Below are 24,706 nucleotides of genomic sequence, written 5' to 3' on the forward strand. Positions count from 1 at the left end.
CAACAAGTGAGCCCTAGGCGTATCTTACTGCTCCTGGTAGAGACAGCCAGGGAGAAAAAATAGAAAATGAAGAATCAACTGTAATATTCAATTCCTCATAATACAAAATGTGTTACCGTTTCAATGGTGGACTACCCAGGTGACATTAGTTAAGAATCACCTCTCACAGATTTCGGGTTAAAATAGCAAAACAAGAGTACAAGAACCATTAGAGAAGAATAAAGACTTCTTATAATGTAAATCAGCAAGAACATTTAACTAATTTCTATCTTATTTACATGTCATTTTCAAAAACAAACCCACTGGATTCAATAAGATAAAAGTTTATCTTAGGAAAATATGTTCAAGAATTATGGATGCTCCAGTCAACCATTCTTATTGTTCCAATAAGACACAATGTTGCTAGATCCTAGCAACCACTGATAGAATCATTCTGGTTCTTCTAAGTCACCACAGAGGGGAGAGGGGGAAAAATTAATTCATCTAAATAAGTTACAGAAGATAATTTCTTATCAAGACAAAGAGAGGGCTAAGCTTATCACCAAAATCTTTTTTGGGGAAAAGACCAAGTTTCATTGAATTTATGTATTATAAAGCTATATTAACTCTTAGTAGGTAGATAATTCATCCTGAATGATACTACCAACAGCAGTTCACAGAGTTTTCCACATAAAGTGCCAGATAACACTACTTTCACTCTGATAATCTCATTACTTAATAACGAACAGAAATGGCATCTTGCAAGCATAGCAGAAACTGCAATAACTTATTCCAACACCTGTCCTTCTTCTTGCTCCTTAGTAACCCCAATTTTATTTGGGTCAGTTATATGCCCAGCTAAGAATACATTTCCAAGACTCCCTCATAGCTAAATGTAGCCATGTGACTAAATTCTGGCCAATAAGATGTAACAGGAAATAGTGAGTGCGTGAGACTTTCAGGAAGATTAGGCTTCTTTCCCTTCATTTTTTCTGCTGCCTGGAATATGAATGTAAAGGCTACAGCATCAGCCGTCAGAGTCAACCAGAGATAACCCTGAAAAAGGAAGCACTCACAAGGAAGAAAGAGAATGGCTGGATCTTCAGTGACTTTGTGGAAGAGTGTATCTATCAGTCTTGGATGGCCTCCCACTGAGTTTCTTTAAATGAAAGAATAAATCTCAATTTATGGTTCCCAAACCCTGCTAACACTAGAATCACCCAGTGAGCTTTTAAAAATCTGGACACCAACGTTGCTCCCCATAGTAATTAAATCGGAATATGTGGGGACTAGCATCAGGCATCGATATTTTTTAGAGACTCTCAGGTGATTCCAACGTGCAGAAAAGTATGGGCACTATTGCCTTATGTACTTAAGCCTCCTAAACTGAGTCCTTACTACTAACTGCTATGTAAGTATCAGAGAAGAAAAGTTAGAAAAAACTAAGTATCTTTATGGCTACATTCTACAACTATGCAGCGCAAGTGAAAATCTGCAAATGGAAAGGCATTTTTAAATATCACTATGCTATAATTTATTACTAAAATAGGAAGATAAAGAGTGTATTTACTGAGCACTTTGCTCATTTTTTAAAGCAGTATTTCATTTAATCCTCACCTCAACCCAATGAGGCAGTATCATGTATATTTTACAGCTGAAGAAATACAAGCTCAGAGAAAACAATTTATTCAAGGTCTCACATCAAGTAACTGGCAGAGCCAAAATACAAGTTCCTATTGAGTAACTTCAAGGCTTGTGCATTTTCTATTACACTATAACTCAAAAAGAAAAAAGATTGAGAGCCCTCCAAAAAGTCAGTTTTTTTCTTGAGAAAACATTAATTTTATGAAAGAATATATTTTAAAAACTAATAAAAAAGAACAAGGGAAAAATACCCTATCAAATCTGTAAGAATTTCGTAAATCTTGTGAACTGAAGAAATATTACCTGCATGTTGATTTTTATAAAAAGTTTGTTCTTAAAAAGCATTAAATAAATGCATTTTAAAAATCAAGAGCTCATAATTTGTCAGTTTCAAAAAGAGACCTTTAAGAAACTATCTCTAGAATACAGAAAAACTGGTTTATGAGAAAAAATTAAAACACAGAGACTCTAAGTAGTCAATTGAGTGATCTAAATTCTAAATTTTAAAACAATTACTAAATTTCAAAGTGAATAAATTTTCAAAGGATTCTCTGCACTCTCTCCAGTCAGATCTTTTTTATAATTCCATTTATCTAAAAAAGCTAATGTTTGTTAACAGATAAAAGAACAAGGAAATACAGGACTGAACAACACTACAGGGTAAATGGACCTAACAAACATGTACAGAACACTCCACCCAACCATAGTAGAATATACATTCTTCTCAAGTGCACTCTGAACATTCTCCAGGATCCTCAACAAAGTACTAGCAAATCAAATTCAATATGTTAAAAGGATTATATACATGACCAAGCAGAATATATTCCTGGGATGCAAGGGTGGTTTAAGCACTGGAAAATCAACCAATGTACTACACCATATTAACAGAATGAAGGAGGGGGGGAACCATGTAATTATCTCAACAGATGCAGAAAAAACATTTGACAAAACTCAACACTTTTTCACGATAATACACTCAACAAACTATATGGAATTTCAAAGGATTCCAAATGGCCAAAATAATTTCAAAAAGTACTAACAAAGTTAGAAGACTCACACTTCCTGATTTCAAAACATATTACAAAGCTACAATTACAAAAGCAGTGTGGTATCAGCAGAAAGACAGACAAATAGACCAATGGAGTAAGTGTTTGAGCCCCCAAATAAATCCTTGCATATATGGTCAAATGACCTTCAACAAGGGTGCCAAAAGACCACTCTAGGGGGAGAGTTCCTTCAAAAGATGGTGCTGGGAAAACTAGTGTTCTACATGCAAAAAATGAACTTGGACCCTTATCTTAAAACATATACAAAAAATCAACTAAAAAGGGATTAATTTTTGTGACTATTTTAATTTTATGGCTTGTGGCTACCCTGTTTCGTACATGTATTAACCCATTATTATTATTGTTTGTTTTAAACAGCTAGTAAATATAAGCTCAAAACCATCCTACTGAGAACAAAAAATTATAAAAAAGAAAAAAAAAACTCCGTATTTTCTTGCTCCCCTCTCCCACCCTTAATGATTTAGATGTTCTCTTTTACAATTTCATGTTTATTCTGTTGTAATTCATGGTAGTTATCGCCTTTTCAATTATGGTTTTCTCCTTTCTGTAGCATCCTGCTCCTTTTTTATTTAGGGTAGACCTTTTAATATTTCTTTTAGCATAGGTTTAGTGTTGCAAAATTCTTTCAGTTTTCCTTGTCTGTGAAGTTCTTCATTATCTCACATACATCTCAGCAATGTTCTCCTAGGGTGGTCTACCCAAGAAATAGAAATAAAAGCAAAAATAAACAAATGGGACCTAATTAAACTTAGAAGTTTTTGCATAGCAAAGGAAACCATAAGCAAAACAAAATGACAACCTATGGAATGGGAGAAAATACTTGCAAAAGATGAAACTCACAAGGGCTTGATCTCCAGAATATATAAATAGCTCATATGCCTTAATAAGAAAAAAACAAACAACCTGATCTAAAAGTGGGCAGAAGACCTAAATAAGAAATTTTCCAATAAAGACATATGAATGACCAATAGGCACATGAAAAAATGCTCAACATCACTAATTATCAGAGAAATGAAAATCAAAACTACAATGAGGTATCACCTCACACCAGTCAGAATGGCCATCATTCAAAAGTCCACAAATAAGCAATGCTGGAGAGGGTATGAAGAAAAGGGAACCCTCCAACACTGTTGATGGGAATGCAGTGTGATGGGGTGCAGCCATTGTGGAAAATAGTATGGAGATTCCTCAAAAGACTTACCATATGACCCAGCAATCCCGCTCCTGGACATATATCCAGAAGGAATCCTAATTCAAGAAGACACCCGCACCTCAATGTTCATAGTAGCACTATTTACAATAGCCAAGACATGGAAACAACCTAAATGTCCATTGACAGATGACTGGATAAAGACATTGTGGTATATTTATACAATGAAATACTATTCAGCGACAAAAAATGACAACATAATGCCATTTGCAGCAACATGGATGTCCCTGGAGAATGTCATTCTAAATGAAGTAAGCCAGAAAGAGAAAAAAAAAATACCATATGATATCACTCATATGTGCAATCTAAAAAATAAATAAATAAAAGAAGAAGACAAATGAACTAAATGAACTTAAATATAAAACAGAAAAAGACACACAGACATAGAATACAAACTTGTGGTTGCCAGGGGTGAGAGGAGTGGGAAGGGATAGACTGGGAGTTTGATATTTGTAGATACTGACAGGTATATATAGAATAGGTGAACAAGTTTATACTGTATAGCACAGGGAAATATATTCAAGATCTTGTAGCAGCCCATGGTAAAAATGAATATGAAAATGAATACATGTATATTCATGTATGACTGAAAAATTGTGCTGTACACCAGAAATTGACATAACATTGTAAACTGACTATAACTCAATTAAAAAATGCAAAAAAAATTTTTTAAAGTGATTAAAGACTTAAATTTAAGTTCTAAAACTATAAAACTCTTATAAGAAAACACAGGGGGAAAATCTTCATTAACAGTAGAGTTGGCAATGATTTCTTAGTTATGACACAAAAAGTGCAGGCAACAAAACCAAAATTGATAAATGGGACTACATCATACTTTAAAAACTTTTGTGCATCAAAAAACACCATCAATAGAGTGAAATTCAATGCCACCTACAAAAAGGGAGAAAATATTTGCAAATCTGATAAGGGGTTAACATCCAGAATATACAATGGATTTCTACAATTCAACAACAAAAATCAAATTAAGTCAATATAAACTGTGTAAAGGACTTAAACAGACATCACTTCAAAGATGATATACAAATGGCCACTGCTTTTGCATATGAAAAGATGCTCAAGATCCCCAATCAGTGAAATGTAAATCAAAACCACAGTTATCATCTCACAGCAAAATGCAAATCAAGAACACAGTATCAAAATACAGAAAATAACAAGTGTTGGTGAAGGTACGGAGAAACTGGAAGTCTTGTACACTGTTAGTGGGACTATAAAATGGAGTAGATGATATGGAAAAAAGTATAAAAGATTTGCAAAAAATTAAAAATTAAAATACCATGTGAGCCAGCAATCCCACTTCTGAGTATAATTCCAAAAGAATTGAAAGAAAGGTCTTGAAGAGATATTTGCATATCCATGTTCCTAACAGCACTATTCACAATAGCCAAGAAGTGGAAGCAACCCACATGTTTATTGACAAATGAATGGATAAAAAATGTGGCATACAGACAATGGAGTATCATTCAGCACTAAAAAGGAAAGCAATCCTGTTATATGCTACAACATGGATGAACCTTGAAGACCTTATGCTAAGTGAAATAAGCCAGTCACAAAAAGACAAAATGATTCCATTTATATGAGCTATCTAAAGTAGTCAAATTCATAGAAATAGAAAGTAGAATGGTGGTTATAAGGGGTTGGGGAGCTGGGAGCTAAGTGGGGGAGTGAAAAGGAGTTGTTTAAGAGGTATAGAGTTTCAGATTTGAAAGATGAAAAAGTTCCGGAGATCTGTTTCATTACACTGAATATACATAACACTACTGAATTGTACATTTAAAAATGGTTAAAATTGGGAATTTTTTTTAATCATAATGATTTGTTATGTTTAATAAACATATTAATGTTTATTAAGTAACCATAATTCAACATGGTAGTTGTTAAATGTACATAGTTATAAACACTAAAAAAAAGAATCCATTGTATTAATGCCTAAAAGCTTCTGATAATATTTCAGATTCTAAGAAAGTAAGATGATTAAAAATATACAGTCCTACTTACCTTGGCTTTTCTCTTTTTTCTCTTTGTCTTTCAAAATCTCGTCCTCTGTCTTTTCCGTCTCTTGGTTTCTCTTCTATCCTGTCTTTTACTTTATATTTTTCTTTGTATTTTTTAGCCAGAGCGATATCTTCCTGTATAGGAGGGGGTGGGCTAGGAGTACGAGGTCCTTTCTTCTTAGTTTGGTTGCTTTTTGAATTCCTGAAGGTAATACAAATCATCAGAAGCCCAGGTACTTTTAGAAGGTCAAATGGATTTTTTTTTCATTTTAACAAAGCACTTTTAAAAAATGGTAGCCTCCCTTTCAATAACTTGCCTTTTACTATTCTGTATACTAGTAATCAATATCCAGAAAAAAAAAAAACACAGAAATGAGGAAAGATTTACTTGCTACTCATTTTGTTAACGTTGCTTATTATATAATTTTAAAGGGTAGATTTCTGAGAAAAAAAATGGAGGTGGAGTAGAGATTCTTCCAGAAAAGAAACTATAAAATAAAACAACTACAAGAACTGAACTTTCTTTTTTTTTTAAAGCTTATATAGAAAAGTAGATGGAAAAGTAAAACTCATCTATAATTCCACTATCCAAGGATAGCTTGGATTCCACTACCTTCGATGTATGTCCATACATTTTCCATGCTTCTTTCCTCTTTCCTTTCTCCCCACCCCACATGTACAATCATAATACCAAGTTTTGTAAAATTTTTTGTACGAAGTATAGCATAGGTATCTTTCTATAACAGTGAATTTCAATAAATTATTCTTATGGACTGTACAGAATTTCTTTCAGTAGATATATGCTCCGACACTTCTTTTAAGTAATTTCACATTGATAAGTTTTTTAGGTGACTTCCACGTTTTCAGCATTACAAAGAACAATTACATCATCTATCAATGAAATTCTAAGCATTGTTAGTAAATATTCACTTAAAACTACATAGCTAAATAAATGCAACACTCTAAATTTTTTGTTTGCACATGCCACTTTTCAGTGTCCACAAAAACCCAAGAAAGTAGAGTCACGTTCAGAAGGAGCCTAGTTACTGAATCTTCACATATAGGAGAGCCACCTATTATTAATCAGAAACACCCATTTCTTATTTGAGTGAGAAAAAAACTTCTGCTGTGTTAAATTCACATTCTGGGAGTAAGCTATTATAACAACTAGGATTATGCCAGTATACTCACTAAAGTGCACAATTTCTTCAAATATCTTCAAAAATATATGTGGTTGGAAAACACAATTGTGTTACATACATAGGGTTTGCAAGTGCCTTCCAACTGAATCGCCCGGAATAGGTTTTGTGCATTCTGAAGTCAACAAGGTCTTTCAACTTTAAATCAACTGACTATTCTTTAGTGGCACAGTGCCCACTTCCTATTTGTGGCACAGAGATCAATTATCTACTTCTATCAATTTTAGAGCCTTTTTCTCTCTCACCCCAAAACTATTTCTTTTGAACAGTTTTTGACATACTTCACAAGTCTCTGGACAAAAAAACTATAAAGAAAAATTTATTTAATAAAAACTAAGAAACAATACAGATGAACAGAATCAATAATACATTTGCTGATTCTAAGCCACACTATCTCACAGATCAGCGTAATGCTTACTAATCAGGTTATAGTTATCTCCTACAATGAATGTCAAATAAAATTGCCAACTTTCAGGGAGAAGTGTAAGTTTAATTTGTCTGTGATTATCTCTGCCTCCTCTATATGATAACCACTTAAGACCAAGGAATTTATCTGATTGTCAACTCAGATGATTTACTAGCATTGGTCACAATATTCCACAGAATTTTAACTGAAATTCTAATCATTACTTGTTGAATGTCTTCAGTCTATACTATGATCCACGATGCAACTAAAAGTTGATCTGACACACTCTAGGCAATAAAACCTGCATGACCATAGAAATGCTATATTCAATATTTTCTTTGTACCTTGAAAGTACTGTTTTCCAAGTCTTTCTGTTATTATTAAATTAATGGTTCATCTTAAAGTCAATACTTTATGATACAGGAAATATAGTAGTTAAATCAATGGGAACAATTATTCATGCTCAATATTCATTAAAGCACTAAGAGACAACTACATGAAAAAAGAACAGTATAAAACCAACCATCTAAACAGTTATCAAAACTGTCTATGAAGAGATTAAATTTTGAAGATTTTATAAACAGAAAGGATAAGAAAATGAAAAGGAGTATTTCTCATATGCTGGGTTTTTGGGGGGAAATGAGTGGAACTGAGGGACAGTTATATAATTTGTTAGTCAAAGGATAACAAGGAAGTGAGGTGAATTGCATCACTCTATAGCTTTAATTTCTTTCATATCCTTTTACTCAACCCCAAGAGCAAAGGAGAGAGTCAAGTCTCCTTGCAAAATAGGTGCTGTGAAGAGACAGAACAGTGAACCATCAAGATCCCAATCTTCAAGGAGCTTAAATTTAATAGAGGCTGTAAAATATGTATGCCACAGCTAAAACATAATGCAAACAGCAATTAGTATTAAATGAGAGGTGTAAATAAAATCTGATAGATATACAAAGGGAACAGAAATTAGGTTCAGTAAGGAGAAATGGGAAAACTAGAGCTAGAAACTGAAGGACTGAAGGTGGATGAATATAGGAGGAAGATTGGACAAAAATATGGAGAAGACTGAAAAGACCAAAGTATGAATGTCATTCTTAAGAAAAATCTGAATTTCAGTCAACAGAATGGAAAGCTACTGAGTTTTTCACTGGTGTAATAAATTAATTGGAATTGTTCTGTAAAGTAAAGGGTTAGGGCAGCTGAAAGAAGATCTTTATATGTGTGGGGAAGTGAACACTAGGTAAAGTAAATACAGTCAGTAGGATGATATAATAATCTAGGCAAAAAGCAAATGGAGTCTAGGAGACAAATATGAGTATCATTATGGGTTCAAATAGACAAGTGTTTGCCAACAGGTCAATTACTGGGAAGAGGTTTTCAGTTTAGCCTTTTTCTTAAGTAAAATTAGTGTATGCCCTTTATTAAAATAAAATTTAAGTAGTCCAGAGTGACATTAAATAAAAAGGTGTCTCCTGCCTTATTCTCAATCCCTTGATGTAATTTATTTCTATTTTTAGTCTTTCAATTGGCCACTACAATAATTCTAAATAATATATTCATACTGATTCATATACATCATAAAGAATTTAATCTCTTGATCATGTATACAAGGAGACAAGAAGAATGTTCACTGTACATAACCTGTAACAGATAAAAACTGGAAACAATTTAAATGTTCAAGAACAGCAAAGTAGATGAATATATAATATGAAAGAAATATAGGTACATATGTCAATATAGACAAATGTAAAAAATGTCAAGTGAAAAAATAAGCTATAGAAGGAAAGCTATATCTATATTAAGAGTAAACAGATGAAAATGATACTATACACTGTAAAATAATATATATTATGAAAGTATAAACACACATGCACAAGTATCATAAATACCAAATTCAAGAGGGAAGGACAGGAAATACAGCTGCTGTTTATCTCTTTAAAAATAAAAAGCTCTGAAGCATATATATATGTGACAGAGACCTTTGTTTCATTGTTCTCTTTATTTTCTTTTAAATGGAAACTAATTACACTTTTTCTCTATTAGGAAAAAAAAAGTTTACATTAAATACTTAATGTATTAAAAGTATCTTCATGGGATCTACTAAGTAATTCTTTTGAATATCACTTCATAAAAGCTATTTCGTCCTGGCACTATTTATTACCCTACTAACCTCTGCTGGTCCAACAAGGGAGAGGATATTGCAGTTGCCTTCCTGTCTTTCTTGCTAGTTGAAGATGATGACTTAGGGCTTGATTTTCGCTTTGGAGATTTGCTAGACTTTCTTAGAGAAGGTGATGGAGATAACTTTGATCTAATCACTTCTGGTGAAACCTTCCAAAAGAATTCAATAAGTTAATTCAGAAATACTTTCAATCATGTTTGTTATAATCAGACAACAAAGCATATGTTTTGAAATCATACCAAACTTCAAATGAAATAGTGTTATGATAGCCACCACATATTTATATTAGTCTGACTCCTGAATCTATGCTGTTAACCCATATGCTAATTAACTGCCCTCACATAATACTAATATCAATAAAGCAAACTAAAATTATAAAATTTCAAACTCTCCTCAGAAAAATCATAAATTATATTCCAATAAATTTTATCTCTTTCTACTCTTAAGAAACAAGTGTTCTAGAAATAGCATGGGCCTAAAAACCAGATATACATAGATTCAAGACCCATTTTACATTAACTAGTGACTCTAAGCAACAGAATCTGTTTTATTTACCTGTTGAATAACAAAAATATGTCCTATTTATCTAACAGAGTAACGTGAAGATTAAATGATTAACATATATGAAGTGACTAATATGCAGTAAGTTGACCACGTATCAACATCCTAGCAAGCAGCTCATGAGTTCTCTGCTCAATATCCATGTTGTTAACTACTAAAATATTTCAATAAATAGCATACCTCCTTTTTAATAATAATTTCTTCTCTTTTCTCCATGTTTTCTTGTTCCAGCTTCATTAATTCCCTCTGTATCTTTTGACGCTTCATTTCCAACGACAACTCATGAACATAATCATAATTAATATCTCCATTGTCAGAATCTTTAAAATAAAAACTTAATTACTTTTACTTGTCAGAAACTACCCTAATTATCTATATTAAAAATTAGAGGAAAATTTTTGACTATTTTTATACAAATTAAAATGGCAGATTCTTTAATTAGAATAACATACTTCTAAAAGATAAAAGAAACATATGCTACAAAGAACTAAAATAGATATGGCTAATTTCTTTATGAAAAGCCAAACATTTTTTAGGTTCCTGAGTTTTCTGTGAATATTTCTGGGTTGTTTGGGGATTGAGTTTTCAGTTAGGAACTGGATTTTTTTTTTCCCACAGACGTAAGTTTTAATTTATCTGGGACAAATGCCCAGGAGTGAAACTGCTAGGTCATACAGTAAATGTATGTTTGTTTAAGAAACTGCAAACTATTTTCCAGAGCATTTTTACCATTTGACATTCTTACGAGCAATGTGTAAGAAATCCAGGTTTTTGCATCCTTGCCAGCATTTAGTGCTGTCATTATTTTCTCTTTTTTAAAGTATAATATATATGTAGTTCTTAATCCAGTCATAATTAATCACAAATTCTTTTTTTTGCAGATGAAATTTTTAAAAGATACAATTAAAACACTCAGCTATAAATTCTAAGCATTAAAGATACCAAAGCCTTCAATATTTCATGCTGCATATGATGGATTCATTATCTTCTTGATTTTCTTAGACTCATTAGTATTAAGGTTACATTGGGTGTACAACATTGGTTCCATAGTTTTTTTAATTAATATCATAACTGATCTGTATCTAAAAATAATTTTAATGTTAATGTGTACATAAGCTAATTTCTGAAGGATCTATAACATTTTCACTAGTTCCTTAGATTAGAATTGTTCATCTCTTCAATGGAGCTGATATTATGTATCTATTTTTATTCATCTTTTCTAATGAAAAGAACCTGAACGTTGGTTAAGGGGGAAAAAACAGGAAGAGTGGTGTGCAGAGGTATTTCATTGCAATATGTAGAAGTTTTCAGTGCCTACTGGAACTGTCATTTTATTTGCTATTAATGCCAAGAAACCTGTTGCACTGACTTCTGTCTTAACACATGACCACACTGGGCCTGACTGATTACAAACTGAGGTCCGTTCTCAAGCCATACTTTTAGCATTTAAGATCATCATTTCTTAACTTGGGGAAAAGAAATAAAATGAAGCACAAAAAAAGAAGGAGTTCTACTTGATTGCTTAAAGCACACACATACAAAAGAACATCACTGACTTATAGGTAAAATACATTAGAATGCAAACCATTCATTTTTGGGGACTGAGAGGATAATTATATATCCATTATCTGTGTCCAAATCTTGATTATTCACCTTACTTTGGTGTCTGATGACAATTTCTCAGTAAATATATAATACAGACTAAATCATACTTTTCAGTCAGAAAGCAATTACTAAATATTTATAGGCACACAGTTTTTATCGGATAAAATGCTAAAGATGCTGAATTTAATTAAATGAATAATGGGTATCTCTAGTTGCTATTTTGTACTCCACTGAGACATTTTACATCAGTGAATAAATAATGACCTGGTTTGATTGTGTTCTTAAATCATTAACAGATAATAGCACAGGGAACTATATTCAATAACTTGTAATAACCTAAAATGGAAAAGAAAATATGCTCACACACATATGTATAACTGAATCACTATGCTGTGCACCAGAAACTAATGCAACATAGTATATCAGTAATACTTCAATGAAAAAAATCACTAACATAAAATTTCATTACTAAATACTAAGGTAAGACAAAAGAAAGAGTAATTAATTAAGAAGAATGATTTGCAGTGTTTCTGAAGGTATTATTAATAATGTTCTGCTCATCTAAAAACTGCTATCTGGAAGTATCACCCATACAGAACACATGTGAAAAATGAGAAATTGGCTTTCAATCTTCAATTCCTGACCACCCAACCAAGGAGGGGTGGGGATAGGGGTAGGCCTGAGCAGTTAAAATATATGTCAAAGCCAATGTACTGTAGTTAATATATTTTGCTTACAGGAAAAGCTCTCAAGTCTTTACTCAGAAAGTATTTATTCTAATTTTATCTATTACAATCAAAAGTAAGATGTTTTCCTAGCCTATAAGAGATATACTATGAAGTAGGCACACTGCACCTGATGGTCTGACAAAAGAAGAGAAATTCGAAAGCACAAAATATTAGGATGGAACTCAAAAACAGTCTGAAATCATTTAATAAATTTTGAAAATACTGCTCATATTTTATAGCTTAAGGTTATAATTACAATTAGAACAACTGATTCATATAGATGATTCTAAGTCATCAGGAAAATATTCAATTAGAACAGCACATTTAACTAGGCAGAGATTTTTAAAGAATATATACCAAAAGCATATGTAGTATATAACGTTGACACTCTGTACATAGAAAGAATTCTTACTGATTAAAAGAAAAATGGACAGAAGACATGAACAGGCAATTCACAAAAAGAAAGGAATGCAAATTGTTTATAAATAAGACTTCTTCATGCATTAAAGAGCCATTTCCCCCCTAATTATAATATTTGGTACTGGCAAAGGTACAGAAAAAAGGAATGTTCATTCTCTGGAGGTAGCAACATAAACTGTACATCTAGCCTGGAAAATAATTTGGCAATATGGGTAAAAGCCTTAAGAACATTCATACCCTTTAATACAACAACTTTACTTCTACCAATCTATTGTATGCAAGTAATCATAGACATAAACATAAGCCTTTCTATTTATACTCTTCTACACACACTGCCTTATAGAAAGATTTTTTCCATGTCATACATAAAGGTCAAACACCTTCTTTTAACATCTGCAAAGCATTTCATGATACGAACATATCACAGTTTATTTAATCATTTTCCTTCTGACAAGACATTTAGGTTGTTTTCAATATTTTGCTGTTATAAACAAGATTTCGATTAACATTTTGATACCTACCTTGTTTCACAAGTGCAAGTATTTTTTTAGAACAGATTTCTCAAACTAGATTTGATGGACCTAAGATAAGCATAATTTTTATTTTTAATATTGCCAAACTACACTCCAAAACAGCCTGACCAATGTAAACTTCCTTCAGAATACTAGTTTTTTCATTTCTACCAATCTGATGGGTGAAGAATGCTCTCTATTTTCACTGGCATTCCCCTGTAGTAAGGCTGAGCACTAATTGGCCATTTCTACTTCCTCTATGAATTACGTATCCAATTTTGGGATCTTCTGTCCAGTTTTCAAGTGGATTATCTTTCTCTTATGTATCTGTGAAGTTCTCTGTATGTTAACACAGTGCTTTTACTATATGCTTACACATTACACATGTCAAATATTTTATAGTGATCTATTTAAAAATAGGTCGCTTCTGTATTTTAGTTATACAAAAAATCTAAATCCTTAATCCTTATGTAATCAAATCTTTTATGGCTTCTGGGCTTTATGCCTTATTTTAGGAGGATGTACACACCTCCAAGATTGCCAAAACATGTTCAGACATTTTCTCCTCTACTACAGTAATAGCTTTGCTTTTTATATTACCGCATTGGTCTCCACAGCAAACACTTATAGTAAGTTTAAGGAAATAAATAAAAAACAAAGACTTGGGAGTGGGAGACTAGAAATATAGGAAGCAGTTGGATAATGAAAAGTTTTGTAGGTATGTAAGAATTTGTATTTGATCCTCAAGGCAATGGAAAATCAGAGAATTTTTAATAGGGGAATAAAGTGAACCAATTTATTCTTTTAAAAGCTCACTCTGTAACTGACGGAGTGAGAGAATATACTTGCAATACATATATCTGATAAAGATCTCATTCAGAATATATAAAGAATACTCAACAATTTAAAAACAGCAACACAATAAAAAAAAATAGGGAAACGTCTAGAATAGAGTTTACAAAACAGGCTGTACAACGGCCAATAAATTTGAAAAAGTTCTCGACTTCATTACTCATTAGGGAAATGCACACTAAAACCACAATAAAATACTACCTTACACTTCCAGAATGGCTAAGATGAAAAAGGCAAAAAATACCATCGTAAGGAGAACCACTTATGACTTCACATTATCTACTAAAGGTAAACATATGCAGACTTCATGGACCAGCAATCCTACTCCCAAGCATAAACTCAAGAGAAATGGGTACGTGTTTGCCAAATGATGCAATTAGGAATAGTAACAGAAACTCACTCATGAGAGGCTCAAACTAGAAATTACTCAAAGGGTTACTGTAAGTAGAATGAATAAATTATGGTGTAGTCATACAATGAAATACTATATGCCGGTAAGAATTAATGAACTGTAACTATGTGCAATAATCTCACAAACATATTGTAAGCAAAAGAAGCTAAGCACAAAAACAGTACATGCTATAGATTCCATTTATACAGAGCTCAAATCAGACAAAACTAATTCTCGGTGATAGAAATCAGGACAGTTAGTTACCTTTGTGAGGTGGGGGCTGAGAGGTAGTGACTAGAAAGGGAGTACAACTGGGCTTACGGGATAGTAGTAATTTTCTATTCATTGACCTGGGTCCTGTTCAAGGTTGTCTGTCTGTGAAAACTCAGTAAGTTGCACACATGAATCAGGAACTCCTCTGAATGTATTATTATACTTTAGTAAAAAAAAAAAAATTCTGAAATTATTCTGGCTTTCAGTGGAGAATGACTTAGGAGATAAGACTCACCTCAAGGCAAGAAATTACAAGGTTATTTGGTAAAATATATTTACAGGCAACAAACATCTTAAGAACTACAATATTAGCAGTAACTGAGAGAAATAGATGGTTCTAAAAGACATTCAGTAGATAGAAATGTTCAGAATTCTATAAATGTCTGGGCTGAGGAGAAGAAGGAATATCAACAATGACTCTCAGGCTTTTGGGAAACCAGTAGGAAAGTGGTGCTCTTAAGATATAGAATTTAGATGGAGACACCCGGTTGGTAGATGCCTCTGGTAAGAGCTCCAGGTACTGGAGTCATTAATACATAGATGTTAATGATGCCCTGGGAGCATGATTTCACCTGAACAGAAAACTTGAAAGTGAGAAAAAAAGAAGTCTTGGTAAAGGGGAAACAACCAAAAGTTCTAGAGGCCACTTCTAGAGACAAATGGTTCTCAAAGAGTGGTCTAAGGACTCCTAGGAATTCCCAAGGCAATTTCTGGAGTTTCAAAAGACCAAAAATATTTCTATAATGTTACATTATTTGCCTGGTTTACTCATTGCCTCATAAGTATATAATGGAGTTTTCCAGAAGTCACATGAAATATGATGTCATTAACAAATTGAATGCAGACAGATAAGAAATCTAGATGTCTTCTATTAAGCCAGTTAAGAAATTTACCTTAACTTTAAGAAGTTAAAAAGAAGTTTAAAAGATTTGTAAAAATATGTAAAACACTGCCACCTGTTCACACTTTTTAATTTTGCTTTGCAAAGCTATTTTCCATAAAAGTATATGTTAGATTTACTACTATCACTGTTAAATAAATATTTTAAATTTTTCTTAGTACCAACTACTATTATAGAAACTACTGAAACAGATAATCCACAAAGATAAAAGCTCTTTGGAGTCCTTAAAAAGAGTGAAAAGTGTCCTGGGACTGAAAAGTTTGAGAAATACTCATACAGACCAATTTCTTCCGAGCCTAGCTAAAATTGCTATTTACTTTAGACTGAAAACACAGAAGGTAAATCTATTAAATAAGTTCAATCTCACCATTTGACTAACTCCATGCTTCAATATTCCCTCAAACAGGAAATGTTAAACCACAGGGATATCACAATAATCAGAACCTATGAGTTTTGATCAAGAGAAAGCGTAAGAAACAGCCATGTGGCTATTTCGCATGTAAAATTAGTATAAAAGACATTTACTCATCTTTGAAAAGAATTTTGCATATAAAAGGCTCTTGTGGTAAAAATCACTTTAGCTTTTTAAAGATGATAGTCCAGAGCAAAGCCTTGGGAATCAACATTTAAGGGATAGCTAGCATATAGGGAATCTCTATGTAAGACCAAAGGGCCTGAACAGGAAAACAGAAAACCTGAAGAGTGATAGAGGGAAGCCAAGGGTAAAGTGTTTCAAGAAGATGGAAGCTCTCAGATGTGTCACATGTTGCAGGAAGGTTACAGAAGAAAGAGACAAGTATGTCTCCATTTATTAAAAGAGGTTACTGTGACCTTAATGTAGTTTTAGTGAAGACATGGGTCAGAAGACTAAATAAATACGGTGAAAAAATTGAATTTAGTTGTAAAGTGGGAATAAGCAGGGTGATGGCACAAAAAAATATGAGAAGAGAAAATGTGCCAAGATGGATGTTAAAGATATAAAAGAGGATGTAAAATGAATGAACAAGATTGCAGAAATGGGAGGAAATCAGAGGAACATAACTTTATGCATCAGGAGGAAAGCCTCTTACAAAGAATAAGAGGGAAGTAAAAAGTTTAAACATGAACAAAACACTAGTTTATAGGTGTGGTGGCCGGAAATTGAAATTGTGGATAAAGAATTCCATCATCTCTGTGTTGTAAAGGGCAAGCAGGAGAGAGGAGTTGGAAGGTTGGAGATGTAAGAGGTTGAAGATTTATGGAGAGGGTTTGAAATAGCTACTATGAAGAAAAGGAGCAAACTGACTCAGGCTTTTCTGAACCTTTAAAATGTTCAACAATTAACACACATTATTGTAATGGGAATAGGGAAGTTTCTCTTTTTAAAAATAAGAAGCATCCAATATATTTCAGTATGTTTTTTATCCACAAATAATTAAAATGAAAAGAATGTTAAGTGTGTTGAGTTAATCCCTTAGTATTTAGGAAAAGTTAGCTATTCAACCTTTAACAGTCAAGGCTCGTAATATTTTATTTCAATACATTAACTGATTAATCAACTACAATGGGATATTATAGCTGCCTTTATTGCTAACTTATAGAAGGTATTAGATTTACTTATGAAATTCCTGCGAACTAATCATAGAGAAGTTTCCTATTTGTTCTTAGAAGCAACTTTTTAACAGACAATACTGTACAAAGATGGAATGGATTTCCTTAAAAAGTACTGATGTTCAAATTACTGGAGAGTCATTTCAGGTACTTTTCAAGTATTAGTCTGTAAGTTTTCAGAGATAGTTCTTAAATACAGTAGCAAATATTTTAGGCTTGCAGGCTCTTAGCTGTCACAAGTACTCAACTCATCCATCATAGCTCAAAAGCAGCCACAGAAAATATGTAACCAAATGGGCATGGCTGTTCTCCAAACAAAATTATTGCAAGAACAGATGGCTAGCCCACAAGCTATAATTTTCTAACCCCTGGTCTAAGTTTTCAGCTTACTGATGAGGAAGTGGCTTATATTCTTAAACTCTTGGTTTCTGTCATCTATAAGTAGAGTAACAAAGCTATTGAATTAATCAGGTGATTATATAAATTAAAATGACTATTACACCCAACACATTCAACAAACATGAGTTCTTTCTTTATTCATTAGGATGAGGCTATAAGTGCTCACCTTTCCAAAAGATCACAGAAGTAGAGAAGAGAGAATATTTATGGTGTAGAAAATAAATGCTTATTTGCTAAGGCAATAACTCAAAGATGATTTTGCTTATACTTCATGAACAAATTCCAGGTCTCAAATATCATCTGATTTGGATTTCTTCCAAAAGATGGAAACCAACAATTTCTTGGAAATAATTTTCTTAGGTCCTTAGGTTTAAAAATTTCACTTATAATATTTTATGCAAAAATAGCAAACATAAATTAAGACTTTTTAAGAACTTTGGTGTTGAAGAACTTAAATTTACAAAGGTAATAAAATTCCAAAGGACTGTGATGCTGTACAAGTTCTAGGGGGAAAAAAAGAGTGGGGAAGTTGCAAAATGCAGTATAAATAGCTTCTGCTTTTGTTCTGCTACTATATGTCATTTTCTGCCTTAATAACTCACTAACACAGAAACAAGTCAATTAGATGATACTGAAACAACAGGGAGATCATAATTGAAAAGTGTTCTGAAGCCCACAGAAAGTCTACAAAGTGAATAATCAATAAATTGACTATATAAACAAAGATTTTTTTTTTTTTTTGAAACTCACCATCTCTATTAGTTTCCCATTCTACATTTTCTTCTTCACTTTCTGGAGTTCTCTCCTTAGTGATTTTTATGTCTTCCTTTTCCCTATGTCTCCCTCTTGAAGATTCTTTCTAAAAAGTACATACATACATGCAGGTTATTACATTTATAAAAAGTATTTGAGGTAGTGCTACAATATAGAATACTTTCAACTTCATTATTGTTTCATCAAAGAATCAGTTTTGCAAATAATCACTTATCCGCTAAGTAGAGGAAGTAACAAGTTCTAGAGTAGCATCACAATGAAAAGATTGTACTATATTTTAGTAAAGAATGGCAACTTGGTAAACGTACCAAGTAACTAAGATTTCAAAATACACAATGCAAATCTAATACTTTAATAAGCATTTGATAGTATACTACATACTCAGTTTCTACATGAAAATCAAGGGGTAAAGTTTAAAACAGATAAAAGACAATTGGAGGATTTTTAAGTGACTATATTTAAAAATGACTAGAAAAGGGTTACACTGTTCACAGTGGGTTCTCAAAAATTACTGCTGATGTAAGACTTATATACACTAATGTAAGAGCATTTTCCTACACCTAAAGATAAATTCAAACTGATTTAATAATTTAATAAATGCTTTAAAAAAGAGACTTTCACTATTTTGATCAAATCAAAATGTAACTAAAAGAGTTAGAAAAGTTGTCCTTACATTGCAGCTAAAAAACAAAAACTTGAACATTTTATTCCAGGTATAAAAGTAGGCCACAGATAAAGCAGGACAACAGTAATTCAGCTTGTAAAATTTAATTAAATATCCTATTATGTACAATAAAGACTCCAAACCACATTTTACTAAGTGTAAGAAAATAAAGTAATCAACATCATGGAATTGTTATCTTTCCACCATGGTGTCTCACTTTTATTAACACTCTAAATCCTGACTATGGGGGGGAGGGTATAGTTCAGTGGTAGAGAGCATGTGCTTAGCATGCATGAGGTCCTAGGTTCAATCCCCAGTACCTGTGTTAAAAAATACATAAACCTAATTCCTACTCCTCCCCAACAAAAAAGCAAAATAACAATGAAAAGATTTAAAAAAAAAAAAATCCTGACTATGAAAGACACTAACACACAAGGATATTAAGTGCTGAAAGTTCTTTCTGGGCATTACCAGACATAAAATTAGACTGCTTAAAAACACAAATTAATTTCTCTTTGAAGTCTTCTTTTTAAAGAACTCTAGTATATTAACTGCCCCTAAATTTTACAAATGTAGTATGAAGTCATGTTGTAAGCAGTACCTGCTAAATGACATACATAGTTTCTGATAAGACACTAGAGGCTGACAAAAATCATTAAAAGATTATATAATAGAACCAGCCATTACAAAATGGTTAATGGTCAAAAGAAGATAGAAAAAGGAAAAATTAATTAGCTCCTATTGTACATAAGACAAAAGGAGAAAAAGAAACACAACCTATTTTTATTCTTAAACTATACTTTGTGGAATATCCCATGCAACTTTTGAATGTTCTATGGATTAAACCCACTATAAATATACATTAGCACGTGCTATATCAAAAAAGGTTTATAGAAAGTTACCTCCAAATTACTGCATAATATATTCTGTGCCTTTTGTCTATAAAGTATCATACAACATCCAACTATAAATGTAGTTGAAAAGCAATAGTGCTGGTACTGAAAAATAATCTGCAAATTTGTAACAATATTTTTAACAGATTTAGACCCAGTGATGTAATAATCTCAATGAATTTAATTATTTATGTAAATATTTCTTAATATGTATGGTATATACTGAAATTATGTAATTTTTGCACTGCTTATTGTTTTTCAATATAACTCTGACACTGTTCCGAGATCATCCTGGAACATGTACACGCTGAAATACTTGTTAAAGAATTACAATCACAATATTTTAGCCAATACCCATGGGATGAGATATTTTAAGAATTCAGAACTATTTGGATTTTAAAATATATTACGTGGCAATGCCAACAGAGTCTGGAGCAGTACCTGTGATCAAATATACTAATACTTTTGCAGCAAAGCATGGATTCACCACCTGGGTAAAGACTAAAATAAGCTTTCTGTCAATTAAGATGAGGTTTTGCTGAAAAATCAGTCTATGCCTAAATTGCAAAAAATGCTTGGTTTTAAAAGTCTCTTACATTTCAGAAATGCAATGAATGATTGTAAACTTTAAGTTTCTTTCATTTTATTTCTACTTTAGATTATTCATATTAGTTTCTTAAACATTATATGTATGGATGTATTATTTATTATAAATTTTACTTTTAGCTAGTAAGGAGGCAGCACCAAGGATATGATCTAAAAAGAAGTGTTGACTGTATTTCAATAAAGAAATAAAAAGATTTAAAAAAAAAGAAGCGTTGAGGCTAAAAGAACTGAAAACCAATATAATAACTGGATTAACAACCATAATAATAAAGGTCTTTGAAGGAATATAATCCAACTTCCTACCCCATGTAGGAAAATTTTTCCTAAACTTTGCATAGTTATAGAAGTCCTCTATCAGAAGACTTCAGGGAAAACAAATTTACTCCCAAGGTCTCCACTGACAGCTTTCCACTGTTGCATCCTTTGCTCCCATTTTCAGACAGTTCTGATTATTAGAAGATCATTGCTTATACTGACTACAACTTTCTTATACCTCTGCAGAATTTCTATTAATTAGAACTAGTTTTGATCTCTGGAATTGTGCAAAACAAATCTAGTAATTCTTCCACATGATAGCTCTTTAAGTATTTGAACACTGTTACTATATCTCCTGAATATCTTCTTTTATCAGGCCAAAGACACTCTACACATTGGTGGTACATTAACATTTCATGCTTTTCAAACCCTTCACTACTCTGTCATCTTCTCTGGGCATATTAATTATTCTTGTATTAACAAAATTGTTTTGCAGGGAAGGAGTTTGGGGTGGAATATAAGAAACTATAATCTTACAAGGTACATAAATTTAAACTACCATCTCACACAGAATGAAGTCTAGAAATAGGGTAAACGTCAAGGCTGGGTGATCTAGTAACACACTGAAATCATCAGAGACCAAATTTTCCTGCTGTTTTACTTTCTCACAGCTTTTCTGTTTCTAGTGTTGACTACACATTAAAGTCTATTTCTTTTATTACCATACTGACAAGCAATCTTGGTTCACCCAGTGTGTGCCTCTCTCCAATCAAAAAAATGAATTTTTTCCTTCAGTCTAAGTAAGCCAACTTCAGACACATGGCCAAATCTGAATCAAAACTGATATCAAGATAATAGCCACAGGCTAAATGACTTAGACCTGGTTCCTCAATCAACTGAATTAGCAAGGAGAACTGGATTTTTATGACTAGATTAGACTAATAAGGGCCCAGCAGTGAATCTAGGGTCAAATCTCCAAACCACAATGCAGCTACAAAATGAAAAAGTGAATGGACTCTGGGGAATTCAAAGTAATTTACACTATACCTTTGCTACTATGCTTCACCTCCTCAAAGATGTCACATTTCTGACAACTGCCTAGGCCATAACAAAACACAACCTAGTAAACATTTTCTCTGTTCACCTTTACTAATGCATTTTGGACGCTTCTTCTAAGGTCATTTCCCATCTTCCTGATGTATATATCCTTTTAAACATTCTCTGTGTAGTGAAGGTCTCCTGGAAGTCAACACTCTCAATTTTACCATAGAACCTCTTTATTACATCCTCATTCTTGAAAAACAGTTCTGCGAGGCACAGAACTACAGGCTCACAGATTTATCCCAGCTTTGAAACTATTATACCACTGTCTTTTGGCTTCCACTGTTGTTACTGGTGTTGTCAGTCTATCATTCTTTGTAGGAAGATTTGCCTTTTATCTCTGGGTGTTTCCAGTATTTTCTCTATGCCTCTTGTGCTTTGCACTTACAGTATAATATTCTACTTAAGAAGTATTGTGCTTTCTGTACCTGCAGGCTTATATCAACTATAGAAAATTCTCAGCACTATTTCTTTCAAAACCACCCTTCCCATATTCTATTTTCCTGGGATTCCAAATAGATGTACATTAGATTTTCTAAGTACTTCCCCCACATCTTTGAACGTCGTCAGTATTTTCTATAATCTTGTTTTTATGAGCTGCATTCTGGACAAATTCTTCACTTTCATCTTCCAATTTATCAATTCTCTCTTCACAGGTGGGCCCAAGGCTTAGTCTCTGACCAGCTCTGATATTTGTAAAAGCCTTAAAGTCACTACCAGCTTTCATATATGCTGCTCAATCCTTGGTTTCAACACGTTCTCTGTTTTACTTTCTTTGTTTTGCTGTTCTTTTGCATTCTTGAGAAAGCAATGATGCATTAAAAATGTATTTGTTGTTGCTCATTCAGGATCTAACTGTATTGTAGAGGGAGGACCCTCAGAGTATATAGTCCATAATAATGCTGAAAGGGGAAGCTAAGATTAACACTTCTTTAGCAATCATATCAAACTTTGCCTATTGTTCAAAGTATAGTCAACTATTGCCCCTTGGACTTATCCACAATTATTGACAAATCAAGCCACTTCAATGCCATACTAGTGCAACTGACATTTTGAGCCTAAGATCAAGTCTATATTTACCCCTAAGATAAGTTTCTACATGGTTAATGGCTGGGAAGAGTATAATGTATATAAGATATATTAGATGACACAAAGAAGATGGGCAAGGAAAAAAAACCTACTTCAACTACCTCTTCCATTTATCATCCATATAATCTCACCTCTTACGCTGGATTCCCTGCATCTTTCCAAAATTACTTGAAGAAACTTCCTTTGAAATTAATTGATAAATACTATCTCAGAACATTTAGTCAAAGAATGACTCAATTATTTCTATACCAAAAGTTTTTATTAATATTCCTTTAAAAACATTTATATAATTTGTCCATTACTAGACTAAAGCTGCTGCCATTCATAGTTAATAATTCCCTATTTATTATAGAAAAGAACATCAAATTTTTAGACATTCAATGTTTTATAAAGTTATTTTTCTTTCTTATCTTTTATTTTTAAAAAATGATTCCAAATTCTATTGCTCTGAAAATATTCTTAATTTCACAGAACACTAACATTATCAGTGAATTCCTGAATGTTCTTTCAGCAGCTCTAGAGTTAAAAGTTAATGTTAATCCAAAGTTTTCTTATGTCATTTACTACCATATATCATATCAAAGCTATCAAAAATTCAAAAAGCTATTATTAATTTTAAAAAGATTGTGGTTCTTTCTCACCCTAGTGTTTTCAAATCTTTTCAACTGGACACTTCTGCTCAAGGCTGAAAACTTTAAATAATGAAAAACAATGCTCCACTGCAGTTTTTGGCCTGAACATAAGCCCAACAACAAGCCTATGGCTTTAGGATAGATATAATCGACATTTTGCAATTTTTAAATGATTCACAAAATGTGCAACTTCAGATCCTTTTAATATTATAGACAGACAGTAAAGAAACTTAGATCTGCACTTAGGAAACTATAGTTTATTTTGTTTATTCTATACTGAAGAAAAATCCCATAATAGGGTTATCAGAGATTTTCATTTATGAAGTGGTCACAAAAATTGTATTAGCTTGTCTCAGAATAAGCAAAGCCACAAATAAACAAATAAGATTATAAACTTCAAAAAACACTCAACAGATAACAAAAATCAAGTCATCTACAAACACTGCATTTTAAAAACCACAATGAAGATAGAATAGTTATTAATCTATCTATATATCCAGTAATACAGTACTGAAGAGCACAAACCATAGGAGATGGAGAGAGAACACTAGACAGAAACATACTAGTAAGATACTTTAAAAGACATTCTCAAGCCAAGATAGATCAAGTAGACAAAGACATGAAAAATACAGATCAAAACAACAGATGTTTTAGATACGCTTTAGAACCTGAAAACCAAAAACAAAAAGAAAGAAAGAAAACATACCTTCTGTTCAAGGACAGAGAAAATTCAGAAAGACTGACCACATCTTAGGCCACAAAGA

At 32.5% G+C, this 24,706-nt stretch overlaps 1 protein-coding gene across 8 annotated transcripts in view; it reads right to left on the bottom strand.

Annotated features, from left to right (window-relative positions):
* ZC3H13 (zinc finger CCCH-type containing 13) overlaps nt 1-24,706 on the bottom strand; it is a 94,030-nt gene that overhangs the window by 48,052 nt on the left and 21,272 nt on the right. For all 8 annotated transcript variants that reach the window (XM_064493149.1, XM_031466003.2, XM_031466000.2 and 5 more), the window contains 4 exons: nt 18,679-18,787; nt 10,438-10,577; nt 9,685-9,845; nt 5,917-6,114 (listed from right to left, as the gene is read on the bottom strand). In XM_064493149.1, the coding sequence (XP_064349219.1) occupies nt 5,917-6,114; nt 9,685-9,845; nt 10,438-10,577; nt 18,679-18,787 (608 nt within the window). The remainder of the gene's footprint in view (nt 1-5,916; nt 6,115-9,684; nt 9,846-10,437; nt 10,578-18,678; nt 18,788-24,706) is intronic.

The sequence above is a fragment of the Camelus dromedarius genome, chromosome 13 (genome assembly GCF_036321535.1).
Source record: "Camelus dromedarius isolate mCamDro1 chromosome 13, mCamDro1.pat, whole genome shotgun sequence".
Lineage (NCBI taxonomy): Eukaryota > Metazoa > Chordata > Mammalia > Artiodactyla > Camelidae > Camelus > Camelus dromedarius.